At 44.0% G+C, this 13,854-nt stretch overlaps 1 protein-coding gene across 17 annotated transcripts in view; it reads right to left on the bottom strand.

The window, feature by feature from the left end:
• Positions 1 to 367: 367 nt before the first annotated feature.
• FNBP1 (formin binding protein 1) overlaps positions 368 to 13,854 on the bottom strand; it is a 98,550-nt gene continuing 85,063 nt past the window's right edge. For 6 of the 17 annotated variants that reach the window (XM_030507075.1, XM_030507078.1, XM_030507082.1 and 3 more), the window contains 6 exons: positions 13,452 to 13,561; positions 10,640 to 10,772; positions 9,436 to 9,554; positions 8,777 to 8,916; positions 8,246 to 8,404; positions 4,024 to 5,797 (listed from right to left, as the gene is read on the bottom strand). In XM_030507075.1, coding sequence (XP_030362935.1) covers positions 5,763 to 5,797; positions 8,246 to 8,404; positions 8,777 to 8,916; positions 9,436 to 9,554; positions 10,640 to 10,772; positions 13,452 to 13,561 — 696 coding nt within the window. In that variant the 3' untranslated portion in view covers positions 4,024 to 5,762. Of the gene's footprint in view, positions 3,466 to 4,023; positions 5,798 to 8,225; positions 8,405 to 8,776; positions 8,917 to 9,435; positions 9,555 to 10,639; positions 10,773 to 13,451; positions 13,562 to 13,854 lie in introns of those variants that run through there. The other 11 variants (XM_030507077.1, XM_030507079.1, XM_030507083.1 and 8 more) reach the window with 5 other exon arrangements.

Genomic DNA, 13,854 nt, shown 5'->3' with positions numbered 1-13,854 from the left:
AAAACCTCAAGCACTATGTTTGAGGTATTGTCACTCCTACTACAGCATCTGGCTACAAGCACTGCACTGAACAGGCCATTTCTGCTTATTCCTTCAAAGTCTTACAGCCAGAAGCAAACCCTAAATCCATCCCATAATCAAGGAGAATAATGAGGAGGGATTCCAGGCTGTACCAGTGCTACCTGGCTGAAGCCACACATCCCAGCTGAATTCCCCTTCTCAGCCAGGAGGCAGAGAGCTCTGCCCATGGCACCAACACAGCAACAACACAAACCCCAGCAAAGCAAAACCAAATAAACCCCCCTTTTTTTATTCAACAAACCCATTGTTGTTCTCTGCAGGATCAAAAGGATCCAGTGAAACGGAATTTCTGGAATTAAATGTTTATTTAAATACGTGGATGACTTTCCTTTCACTGTTACAAGGTCAATATTCGCTTTCAAATGGAAGCACTTTATTTGGTTGAATTCTGTCTCCAGAAATGAATGGGCAACACCAGAACCTTGGACATTGGCAATGAAATCACGACACGGAGATGCCACCATCTAGAGATCAGTGCTCAAACACACATACACACACATATACAAATAAAAAAGTGCTCGACGTCGTCAGGTTAAAATAGAATTTTGGCTTTTTTTAGGTCTTTTTTGACACTTCAGGCAGGAAAACAAAACCCAAAGAACAACCTGCATCGAACTAAAGGAACGTCTGAAAAATACTCGGCATTAAACACAACTTTTGAGTATCAGTAAATCTGTTTCTTCTCTATTTACAGGTGTTAAGAAAGGGCATTAGAGACTTTTGCTGGGGAGGATGGGATCCCGCAGGATGTCCAGGCCCTGCTGCCGGGGCAGGATTAGTCAATTCAAGCAGAGTTTTTATAAACCAGTCACATCTTTTAGTCCTTTGGAGTTTGAAAAAGGTAAATCCTACAAAAATTCATTCCCCTGGATCAAGGCAGCGGAATAAACACATGGAGGCTGCAGCACGTGGAGGCCGCAGCACGTGGAGGCCGCTGAGCATTTCGTGCAGCAAGATTTCAGATCCAGGCTTTGGGAATTAGTTGCCAAGTTTATAAAAACTCTGTCCATGGTCTTTTACTAAAACCTTTGAAGAAAAAAAAAATATCAGTCAGCCAAAGCTAATGCTCCTTCTAAAGCGCGATGTAGCGACACAGACATTGCAATTGTTCCAATGTTCCACAAAGAGGCTGACAATAATATACTGTCCACCTAGATTAAATATATAAAAGCAAACGTCTAATTTTTACATAGATGGCATGACAAGAGGTGAGGAGGAATTCTTCCAGCTGCTGATTCCACAGTGCATTGGACACGAGAAGAAAAATAGTGCAGCTAAAAAAGTATTGTAGGGATGTTTTTGCACGTCTGGTAACTGCTGAACTGTTCAGATCCCCTGGTGGATGGACCCAGCAAAGCCTTTGCACACATCTTTGTACAAAGCCACTGGTGCCAACCACACGGATCCCATTCTGCTACTGGAGGCTCCTGGATCTAAACAGTGACCGCAGCAGCAGCAGCGATAAGGATGGTGATTTAACTGATGATGACCCTTCCAGTGCTGCTGCCACTGCAGCTGAATGGCCTCCGTGCAGGCTCCTGAGCCACATTGAGTTAGATTCCAAACCTTCTGCTGGTTGATGCTTGCAGATACGAAGCACCATCACACCAGCTACAGCACTAACTGTAGGACTGAGGGATTTCTGTGCTGTTAGGAATAAAAGGTGGAATCTTGAATGGAGAGAAAGGGACAGAGCTCTGAACACAGCATATAACCCAACTCAAAAGTGACTCCAGCTGGAGTGGGAACAGCACCCCAACACAGAGAGGCCGTGGTGCTGAGCCTGCACAGAGCATCATGCACACTAAACCTGAGAGGTTTCATTCTGGGGTCACTGCCTCTAAGTGGCTTCCACATCAATCTCCTCAAATTCTGGGGATTTTACAAAACATGCTGAAGTTTGCTAAAAGTGAGTAGATTCCCCCAAATGCTGCGTTGATTTATGAAGAAATGAGGCCCTCAGGAGCTATTAAGCAGCAACTGAACCTTACAGGGCTCAAACATGTACAAGATGACTGCAAAATCCCAGCAATGGTAAAGACTCAGGGGACACCAACAGTTAAAGTGTCAGGTTTAGAAGCAAGTGACCCTTTCTTAGGCAGCTGAGGTCCAGATCATGGGGGATTTGGAGACGTTACAGCTCTCTCTCCACGGCGTGGAGCATCACTTATCATGCTACTTCTGCTTCAAACAAAATCAGGTGAGAACAGGAGGGTCACGTTCCTGTCTGGCTTCTGGGTCGAGGGTCCAGTCCACGACAAGGTGGGAGAAGGAAATAGAATGGGGGTTTCTTTTTTTCCTCTTTTATTTTGTAAAAAACCAACCCTGTTACTCAAACACGAACTGATGAGAACGCACAAGGGGTCATGCAAGAGGAGGAGGAGGCAGGTCTGAAACGCTGAAACCCAAACCAAAAGAAAACTGCAGAGAGATTAAATGAGGAGCCACAAAATACCGTGACCCCGGGGAAGGTGGGCGCAGGCAAGGCAACAGGGCGAGCATGCAGACTGAAACGAGAGCAAAACGGAGGTCTCTGTGACGAGCAAAATGGGGCTCCAAACCAAAATGCCAGTGTCTGTGTTTGTGTGTGTCTGTGTGTGTGTGAGAGAGGAGGAGGAGGGAGAGAAAAGGGGGAATAAAGAGGAAGGGGCAGAGAGAACAAGCAGGAAAACAAGCGTACATACGTGAGCTCGAAGGCTTTCAGGAAACAGCAAGGTCATAGGGATTTAATACTTGGCATGAGCATCAGCCTAGGTTTAAAAACACAAAAATACAGGCTGACAAGTATTAGTGACCTCTGGGGAAAGCACAATCTTGAATAATGCGTGTGGATCAAATGTAAGAGCTGCAAATGCAGAGCCCAGTCCAGCTGCTGTACCACTGCTCCCGGGGAGGGCTTGGGCACCCCCCTTCCGATGGGACTACCTGTGGGATTAGCACTAAAGGCACTGTGTGAAATGCTGATGGACCAGTGCGTACATTCAGATGGACTGAGGGACGAGGTGGGGACAGAAGACAGACCAGCACATGCTTTGGGACTCTGTGGTCACCCTTTGCACCAGCAGTGCTCTGAGCGGTGTTGGGTGGTGGGAAGCGTTGGTTATGTCTGATGGAGGGGCTGTGCCAAGCTGGCAGGAGAGTGGGGAAGGCTGGGAAGTTAGTCTGAGCCACAAGTAGCATGCCATGGAAAAGAGCAAGCGTCTGAATGATGCTGGGATGGAATTTAGGTCTGAATTTGTCAAGGGGGAACTCCAGACAAGAGTGGGAGTCTGGCTTTCCATGGGTGTGTTTTAACTGCCTGCAGGGTAAACAGACCATTTTGTTTCTCCTTCTGTGACAAGCTCGCCCCGAGGTTCTTGCACCAGCACAAACACCTTTAGGAATCTAAAACATAAGAAAGACAAAAAGAAAAGAGACTGGATTAGAAAGAGGTTGGGGAAAACGGGGTCCCTTAAGAGCAGCACTGCCTGCAGGAGGTTAAAGGAAATACAGCATCCAAGCATCTACCAGCTTACAAGGGGTTAAGGAAGGCTCCTGAGCAACCAGCACTCAAAGGGTCATCATCCACCCTCAGCCCTTCCTCCAGCCAAGGGAAAAGCATCACTGGGACACTGTTCTCTGGGAGAAACACTTAACACTCAGGAGCAGGACCCTGCCAGGACCTTTTAGTACAACTGGGAAAACAAACCTGCAAAGGAGCACTGTGTCTGGTCAAGTGAGAGCTCCAGAGACCACGAGTGACACTGAACAACAACAGGAGGCTACAACACGAAGTGGTTTGTGATGAACCCACACGAACTGTCCTTTCCGCAACAGGCTGCAAAGACCTTTCAGTCCATAAAGTCCACGAACAGGTAAGTGAAAGCAGTCTGAGCCTCCAAACCCATCCTTTGCCACGCTCCTGTACCCACACTTCTGACCAAGGGTAAGATTTTCCTGTGGCCAAGTGAAGCTACAATCCAGAGTGTTATTTGGCCCAAGACACTCCTGTATCCAAGGGAATAGAGGCTGAGTCCAAACTTCCCTCGCATTCGAGAGCTGGGAAACCTCCTGCTCCCCTCTGCACCCAATTCCATACCAGAAAACACGCCAAATGTCAGCAAGAAGAAGTGTTCACAGAGCCACAACAACATATTTTTCCTGAAAAGGAATTGCATTTGTGTGGGAAGCAGGTGAAGAGCAGCTCTGGGCCATTTGCTTTCCCTTAGAGAAGTTAAATGAATTGCCATTAAACAGATCCTCACAGGAATGAGAAAATATGATGTTTATTAGAAGACAGCGCGGTACATGGAGCTATGGAGAGATTCCTGACAGAGGGTGATTCTTTAAGAAACAAGAATAGAAACAAACCCACGACACTGGCCAGAGTGAACAGACCTTAACACAACCCGAGCTTCTACACAAACCCAACCAGCTGCAGGCAGCCGAGTAACCAACACACTTATCAACGTGAGAGGGAGCGAGCAGTTATCAAACAGCAGCGAGGTTAAACACAGAAACAGCCTATAAACCCATTTATATTTATACATATATAAAAGGATAAAAACAATTCAAGTAACTTTAGTTTTTAAGTTATGTTATATACATTTTTTATATACTGGGAGAACTACGGGCAAGTATTTAACAAAAGGATTTAAAAAAAGCCACAGTCCAGTTTACAATTCCTGTTTCCTAAATCATTTGGCAAGCATTAAATAATCAGAAACATCCTAGATAAAAAGTGCATCAGCGTGGTTAACTTTTACCTATTGATTTATATAAGTCAAGGCTCTGCTTAATGGTTACAGCAAACAAACAGCAGAGCTGCAACGCTGAGAATCCCAGAGCCCTCTGCAAGGATTTGTTTATGGAACTGGAGGTGAGAGGGAACAGACACAAGTGGCAAAGGAGCCGAAATGCTCCCAAATCCTGTTAACTGGGAAGCTGAACTTCACAGACCAGCCTCTATGACTCGCATGTCACCCGAAGAACCAGGCTTTCTGCGGGAGGGAACATGGTGTTTTGTTGGGAGCAATGGAGAGTTTAGATAAAACTGGTTATTTCAGTCCTTTTTGTGTATCCTGCTATTTCACAACATCCCTCAGTGACGGAGGGGTTTGTTCCCGAGAAGATTATGAGGTACCATCTTCAATAACACAGTATGGTCAGTCTTGAGCAAAAAGGTGCAACTAAGTTCCTGTATTCAACAGTTGCCAGCACCAGGTACCTGACAGGTAGGGCCAGAAAAGCCCTGCAAGGAGCAACACTTTGTGTGCACGGGGGAGTTTTCTTCCTCATCCCCTAGCAGTTAGAGGTTGGGGTAAGCCCCAGAACATGAGTTTACATCCAAGAGATCCAATTCCTAGTCTGTACTGTTTTTAGCATTTATAAGCTTCCTGCAGGCATCACAGAATGAACTGGGTGGCTCATTTCTAGTAGGAAGGACAAAAATAATGCTGTTTACAACTAAACAGATGCACGGTCAGGCCAGTGCTTTCGTCACAGGCTGTGATGCACAGCTAGATTTCAAGAGGTGAACTTATACATGCATCAGCTGAGTGGACGGTACCTAACAGAGTCTTTCATTGATGGAGATACGACATGTGCATTCATCTCTTCTAAAGAAAACCTTCTGACACAGAGCTCTTAAAACACCCGTAGCAGCAAACCAGTGGGATAAGAGGTGAACAGGCCTATGAAACCTACTCAGAGATTTTCTCAAGTGATTTGTACACATCTGGAAGAAAAAAAAAAAAGGCAGAACAAGATAGATATTATAGATATTACTGTTGGGTTTGTGATAGGGTTTGCTAACACCCTGTGCCTGGAGGTGTAAGTGTCAACCTTACAAACAGCCCTATTGCTTGGCTGCTGTGATGAGGAGGCGACTGCAGCACACGACTTACCTGTCTGCTCATCTCAGGTTGGGCAGAGCCCTGACAACAGGCTTTTCACACAGGATTTAGCAGTTGCAGTTCTCGGGCAGAGCTGCCTCTGGCTCATGGCACTGGCACAACCTCATACACCTGAGCCAGAGATGATTCTGCTGCTGAAAGAGTCACTGATGGACTCGGAGCTGGTGTGAGGGCTCCCACCCTGCATCCGACTAACCTTGAGAGGCACCAGCTGCTCAAGCTTCTTTCCAAGAAGAGGAAAGAGCTGCTAAAGTTTGTAAATGCTTTATTATTTATGGTGTCACTTCCAGAATGTCATTATTTCTGCTGCAAGGACTGAATAAAGTCACTTCAACTAATATATTAAAAACTCAAATGAGAGATTTGCAGCTTGCAACCAAGTTTGTCTTTTAAACACAGCAGCACTTCCCCCAAATCTTTATCCTGCCACTGGGGCATTTTCTGCAAAGGTAAGTAACATAGTTCCTTTATGCTACATATTCACAGATAGATTTGGTTTTGTTCCTGAAGTGGCTGCATCCTTCACTCCCAGCATGGACTGCAGTTTTACCATCATTCAGCACCATCCTGTAACTTACATTATACCATTAATGCACCAACACAATTTTCTGGCTGCTGTTGCCAGAAACACTGCTGCAGCAGCCTCTCCAGAAGGGTAAATCAACGACTGAGAGATGCTTTGCTTCGCTTCCCACCCAACCTGCTGCTCTGCTCCTAACGGGTGATTTGCTGATGGGTTCCACTGATGGGAACCACGCTGCGTATCCAAGCACAGGAGAGCCATGCTCCTTATGTGAGGCAGATTCAGATGCCACGCCAGCTTAGCTGTTTCTAGCAGCCTGCACTGCTGAACAAGTAGTTTTCCAGCAGCATGATGTTGATTTCAAGTATTGCCACACACAAAGCAGTCAATCTCCACAGGAGAGAACACCAGGGTAAGAGATGGGATCTCCCGTCCTGCGCTTTCTGCCTTTTTCTGAATATGAGATAAGATTGTATGATCCATGTTCCTCTTTCAAAGGTTAATAAAAGCCAATAGAGAGGCTGAGCTTTTTGCATCTCAACTGGCCCTGTATTTGCCAAAACAAATATAAAACTACTGTATTATGGCAAAATAAAGCAAGACCCCAGACAAGCAGCAGACAAGGCACTGAACTGCTTAATACTGAGTCCAAGACAGTGAACTGATCAAGCTATAGTGTTTGTTTACAGAGACAGCCCTACTCCTCTCCTCCTACTGTCCATAAATCCCAATGGGAATGGTTCAGTTTTCATTTGAATTGGATGAGGCAGCTTCTTTCACACCAAGAGCTCTAAGGTCTAGGAAAAACAACAATAATCTGCAGGATTAAGTGACTTAAAAAACCCCCACAAATTATTTCACAGTGAACTTCAAACACATCCTGATTTGAAACAGGACTAAAATCTTTGCTTTCTTGGTGTATTACGTTACCAGCTGTACACTGCTAGGATATAATCCAGCCAGGATTCCCCTGTAGCACTGCTTGCTTACACAATACACCTATCTGTGAGGAGTTAATGGCAATAAAGAAACAGAAGACTGCAGAGTCAAAACACTGAATGTCTCCACTGATCTTGTGTGAGCAAAAGATTAAGCTATTAGTTATGCTCATCTGAAACAGCTCTTCTGAAATGTATCAAGGTCGGAAAGATTAGAGGATCCTTCTTAATGTTTTACTTATTTATCAAGGACCAGAGTGCTGTGTAGGCAGGTTTTGACAAGATCTCTGCTTCCCCTTCCAAACACAAACTAAATGATGACCAGGTTTCAATCCAAAAGGCCCACAGAGCACATCATGCTCTGAAAAGCTATCACACTGTGACACGAAACAGCAGCCAAAATAGTTCCTATATAACACTCCACTGAATCTTTTTGGGGCAAAACAGCTGACTTGTGAACATGTCTGAGATGCCACCTGGATATCTGAGGAGAGCCCGTGTTATCCCACATGGCTTTGTGTTTCCTGCACCAAGTTGGCCGGGCAGTGGCAGTCGAACAAGCACTGTCTAGTAAAGGCTGCAGTTCCCTCTAGTTGACAGTCTATCACTCTGCCCTTCTCTGAGCAATGAAAAGCACACTTTGCAGTACAGCAAGCCATATTAGTCCATGTACAAAATAATGCACTTTGTGGCATTGTACAGACTTTTAAAAGGCTCTATCTGCAACACAGAGCAGTTTCAGGGCTGAATATCTCTGTGAAAGCAAATAAAGTAGTAATAATAATAGTATTAAATATAAGTCATAGCACCTTTGGCATTTTTGTCCAAATAGACTTCAACATACGACGTAGGGACATAGCCCTCCTCATCTTCGTTCCTTCGGATTCGTGTCCATCCATCACCTTTGTCTTCTTCTATTACATAGAGCATTTCTCCTTCTGCTACAGAAATTGTTCCTTCATTCTGACCTGAAAAACAGTAATGTGGAGTTTAGGTTCTCCTGCACAATGGGAACCCACAGATGTGGTGGGTGCTCAGGGCATCCACAACCTCTTTTGCACCACAAGCAGCAAGAACAAGGGCACATCATTCTGGTGTGTACACAAAGAATGAGATAAATGTGGTCCTGACATCACATTTTTGGCTCTTTTTATTACAGAGTCCCTGTGTAACAGGAGACAAATCACTGTTTTACTGCCTCTCTACAAAACAGAACCATGCCAGAGCCTCACTTGCCCTTTGTCTATTTAAGCACTGCAGGAGTTAAATGAATGTTTTCAACTTGTCCTTGGCATATGAATTAAACAGTAAGTGAAGTCAGAGTAAAGTTTGAGTGATACCTTCAAATGTATAGAGCGCTTTACATGTTCCTATGGTGGGTAGTGGTTCTTCATCATCAAATTCATCGTCAAAATCCGTTGCGGGCACTTTCATCTCAGTCTCCTGACTTTGCTCTTCTGTGTAACTGCCATCTGGGCTGCTCAAGAGAGGAAAATACACAGCAACTATAGCAACCAATCTCAGGAGCAAAGAGAATGACTCAGTCACCAGACACTTAAGGCAAGGTGAGCAACTGCAGCTGGAGCAGCTCGGCAATTCCAACGCATGCCCAGAACTGGCTGTAGCAGGTCTCACAAAGTGATGGATGACACCAGTCACTTTCCTCATCAAAAGCTGTAAAATAATGCACCTCACTCTCCTTCACAGCAGAGTGGAGGGGCTATTGCACATTTCATCCCATTCAGAAAGTAATTCTTAAAGTTGGGATGTTGCACATGCTAAAATCAGTATGCAGAACACTTCATGGAGTGCCCGCATTTAGTCTGGTTATAGAATAACCACAGCATCATAGAACAGTTTGGGTTAGAAGGGGCCTTAAAGATCATCACGTTCCATCATCTAAGTTTCGGAATGCTGCAGAGCTAGAGTTTTCCTGAGTAACAAGCTCAGAGAAGCAGGGGCAGTTGTGAGCCTGAAGAGCTCTGTACAGATACTGTACCTCTCGCGGTCCTGTGCACAGCTGTTCACTGCTGAGGTGTTCTGGGCTTCATAGAGCCCGCTCTGGCGCCGGGCCTCAGTGCGCATGGACAGCCTGCCCTCCACCTCCGCCAGCCAGCCCTGCGAGGGGAGAGTGGTCCCATGTACCCATCACTGCTTCGACTTGCAAAGGGATATATGTTGCTTTTACTTTGCTGTGTCATATTTGACATGCAGACTATAGAACTAAAACCAGTCTGTAAACATGTTTAAGTTTTCCTTTGGGTTGCAGCTGTTGGGGGAATAGATGCTGTACTTTAACTATACACTGAATCTATTGGTCTTGCCAAACTTACTGAAAACTTAATTCTTTTTTGACACTGGGTGCTGAAAATACCCCAAGAGAAGCAGTTAACAACAGCTTTGGGAGTCACAATCTGCTGCTGTAGTCACAGTCAAGATGTGAGATAGCTTATAGCAGTCTCAATAACACCAGAAACACAGCCATCTCACTGACTGCTGAATGCAAGAGGGCTAAAGCTGGGGAGAGTGAAAGAGCCAGTCATTTTCAAATGGGTAAGAAAGCAATGGATAGTAAAGGCAACAACCATAAGAAACATCTAATATTCATGGGCTGTATCTATTTATGTACATAACGTAACTTAGAGAAGTCTTTTCTCAGGCCTATAATCCTTCTTGTGTAATTATAAGTTCCTTCTTGTGTAATTATAAGTTCCAAATACTCCTTATGCTCTTGAGATTTTGTGTCTCTCAGAAGCTTCCTGTTAATGGCAGACTATTCCTTAAAACATATTTCATCTGATGACTTCTGTCTTGCTCTTAAGACTATAGATGGTGCTTTGCACTTATGTTCCTCTGATTTTGCCTCTGATTTTCCAGACATTTGTAATATGATGCTTCCAATTAGTTAATTAATTAAGCATCTGAACCCCTCTGGGCAGGCCAGAGAGCACTACATTTACTCTTACCCTCCAATTAACATGATTTGGTTTCTCTGGCAAATTAAACAGCAGGGCTGTTGGCTGACAGTCACAAGAGATGGTGTATATCCATGTTTCACAAACAGGCTCAAAGATCTCAGCTTAAGTAGCACTTACTCAAGCATAGTAAGAAAACTCATCAACACATCTGGAAAAGCAATGAAGCATCTGCTTAGAACTCAGCATCAGCTGAGCTACTTTTCACTGAAGTGTCTCTTCCCATACCTCAAACTTCTGAACTTCTAATCGTAACTTCTCAATGTTCTGTCCAAGTTCTGCTAGTCTGTGGTCCACACTCGCTGCATCTCCCATCTGCGGGTTCTTGATATACACATCTTTCATTTTCGTTAAGGCATCTCTGAGAGACAGAAGAAAGATAAAACACGGAAGCGTTAGTGCAGCTGGGGACAAGTGAAACGATAATAAACTGCCACTTCTTTACTCTGTGTTCAAGCCTAATCTGTTCCAAAAATAACTGAGACTATCCAGACAGGGGCTTTTGCCCTGTATTGAACCAGCCATTAAAGAAATAGGAGTAAAGTCGCTTACCAGAGAGAATTCAAACTGTCAGAGATGGTAAAAAGTGAGTAACACCTTTACCTACAGAGTAACCTGACAGAGAAATTGTGCACAAGCTGCACTCTTCAAGCTCCTGTGCTGAAAGGAGCTCCTTGCCCTATAGGCAGCTGAGGACCATGGGGCTACCAAGGAGATGTGCTGTGCTGGTACAAGCACACAACACATTCAGACCAGATGATTCAAGCTCTATGTGCCCCACTTGAAGAATCCTAATGGAAAATGACTGAATTCTTGGACAGTGGCTTTTTGCAAGGCAAAAGGAAGGCTCTGGTATTGATTTTAGGCTGACATGTTCTTTTATTCTGCACTACAATATCTATTTGCTAACCCTGGGGAAGAAAAATAATATAAAATAACACCCCCCCTCACATAACCATTGCGACCAGTGACAGCTTCAACTTTCTAGATGAATATCACCCCAGTTTTTGGGGCACAGACAAATAGTTGCGTCATTGTTCTACATCATGGGCTGAAATCCAGTTGAGAAACTGGGACAAAGAGCTGGACGTGGATATATTAATAATAAGAATGGAGCGCTGACCAGAAATTCTCACCCTGCCTGGTGCAGTTTGTCTTTTGCAACCCAAATCATTTGTAAGATATTTATTTCACACTGCTTAAAATGAAGCTAAATCCAGATGGTTTGTATTTGTCACTGCGCTGTGACAGATGGACCTTAGGCCACATAATGTAACCCTGCATCCTGTTAAGTTATACAGCATTTATAGTAGACTCTTTCTGGGGGCTGTGTCTCGTATCAACCCACATGCCAAATGCCTGGGGTTTCAGAGATAGTAATTTTCAGGCTTGCTATGATGGATGTGGTACCCATAAGGCCAGGATTAATGCAGTAGATGCCTTCATGAGCTCCTTTAGGAAGCCTGCAGAGCTCTTGCTGACAGCAGCGTTGCTGCCTTTGACCTGAGCCAAAGCTGAGGCTGAGCTTACACGAAAAAAGTTATCTGCATGATGATGAACATTTTGGAGCTTAGAGAAGGGTGGACTTACAATTACTGGCCCACTTATTTGCCTTTTCTCTAGGCATTAGACAGGGGCAGAAAGGTTAATGGAAGTCCCACGACTCCAGTTAACACTCTCTGTATTTTAGAGTTTCCCACCAAACTCCTGACAACTGCAATCCTGTGTCTGCCTTTGCTTTGTGTGTATAGAAAATAGGGAAAAGTGTGGGTGGCAAGGAAGTGGGACTGCTCTGTGGTTGGAGTCCTAAGGGACAATATTGCAAGCATATGAGTCATGATTATTACTATTTTAACTCTTATTTAGCTGCTGGTGCTGCTTCCTCAATCATATACTATCTTTATTTTAAGTAACTTCCTTCTGCTCTGATTTCATATCCAGTTTTAACGCCAGGTTACCTCGGAATCAACACAGAGCAGAAAGGAAAATCTGTACAGACACAAACAGAAGATACCACAGAGAGAAAAAGAGAAAGGAATAAGAAAACATATAACCACATGCAGTTTTCCTTTCTTTTTTATGATATATAGCATAAAGAAGAAAGTCTGGCTTATTACACAAAATAAACAGGTTCTTCAAAGCAAGCTAGTGGAAAATGTAAGTACATCTGTATAAATGCAGATGAGTATTTAGGGATAGATTAATACCAGAGAGGCTAAGTCCTGAAATCATTCAAGGAAGAAAAGTTCTGTCTCTTTGCAAACATAACATGCTGAATCTTTAATGCAACTGCAGATTGTGAACAAACACAAAGCAACAAATACAGCCTGCCAGAATCGAGACAAAAATGTGTAACTAAAATAGCCTTATTCTCAACCAGAATGATAAATGCAGCCTTGTAGAAAAAGCATCCACAAAAGCACAGGAGTCATTATCTTCCTGCTTTCAGGACATCTAAGCTACGGACTGGAGAGTCTCAAGATACACACGAATCAATCAGCACTTCTGACAATGTGAACACGCTCATAATAGCCCCCCTCACTGGGATCTCCCCATGCCCATCATACAGTAATAGCTCACATCATGAAACAAACAAAGTGTATCCAAAAGTGGTCCTTGTCTGGCTCAGGATTAAACTGCTGCTCTCCTGCGAAAGCAGCAGCTCCAGAAAGAAGGAGAAACTGTCTCCAAGTGCTACACTTGTTTCACTCCCATCTTTATACTGGGATCTTCTCACAATTCCAAAGGCAGGATGTGCATTACACTGAGGTGGGAGAATGGAATAAGCAGAAAGCCAGCTTTTGCCCCAGCTCTGACCTACATCAGCCAGAGTTAAATAACTGATTGCAGCATCTGAGCTGTGGAGAGCCTTGCAGCTCTCAGGTGTTTTTAGCCATATGTAAACCCTGGTGGCTCTTTCCTTGGAACAGCACATGAAACAAACTTAGAACCTTGGTTTTATTTGCACTTTCTTGTATTTTAGTTGTTTCTGTTCTATGAGACTACTTATATCATTTTTCATCAGAGAGGCTTGACGTACCTTTGATCCATCTCCTTCTGAATGTCTTTGTTTAGTTCATCGACTTTTTGCTGAAGCTTCTTTCTTCTCTGCTCAGGTGGGAGATTGCTGAAGTCTTCCGGCCCTGCTCCCTGCACAAAGTGGAATGGGGTGGAGGAAATATAAGGAAAAAAGAAAAATCAAAGCCTGAAAGAATCCTTCAGGACTGCATTTTGAAAACAGCTCACAAAAATCTGTACAAAATCACAATGGTCTGAAGCATTGTTATCATTTGTACTGAGAGTCATCAGTCTCTGCATAGTATTTGGATGCCTTAAAATAATCTCAGGACCATATCCCACTTCCATACCAAATGGCTAAAGGGAGATCACCAACAAAGAATGCCAGAATTCACCAGCAAAGCTGAGAAACTATTTTTATCCAT

This window comes from Strigops habroptila, chromosome 15, assembly GCF_004027225.2.
Source record: "Strigops habroptila isolate Jane chromosome 15, bStrHab1.2.pri, whole genome shotgun sequence".
Taxonomy (NCBI): domain Eukaryota; kingdom Metazoa; phylum Chordata; class Aves; order Psittaciformes; family Psittacidae; genus Strigops; species Strigops habroptila.
Note: the sequence above shows the minus strand (reverse complement) of the source record. Positions and strands in the feature narration are given on the sequence as shown.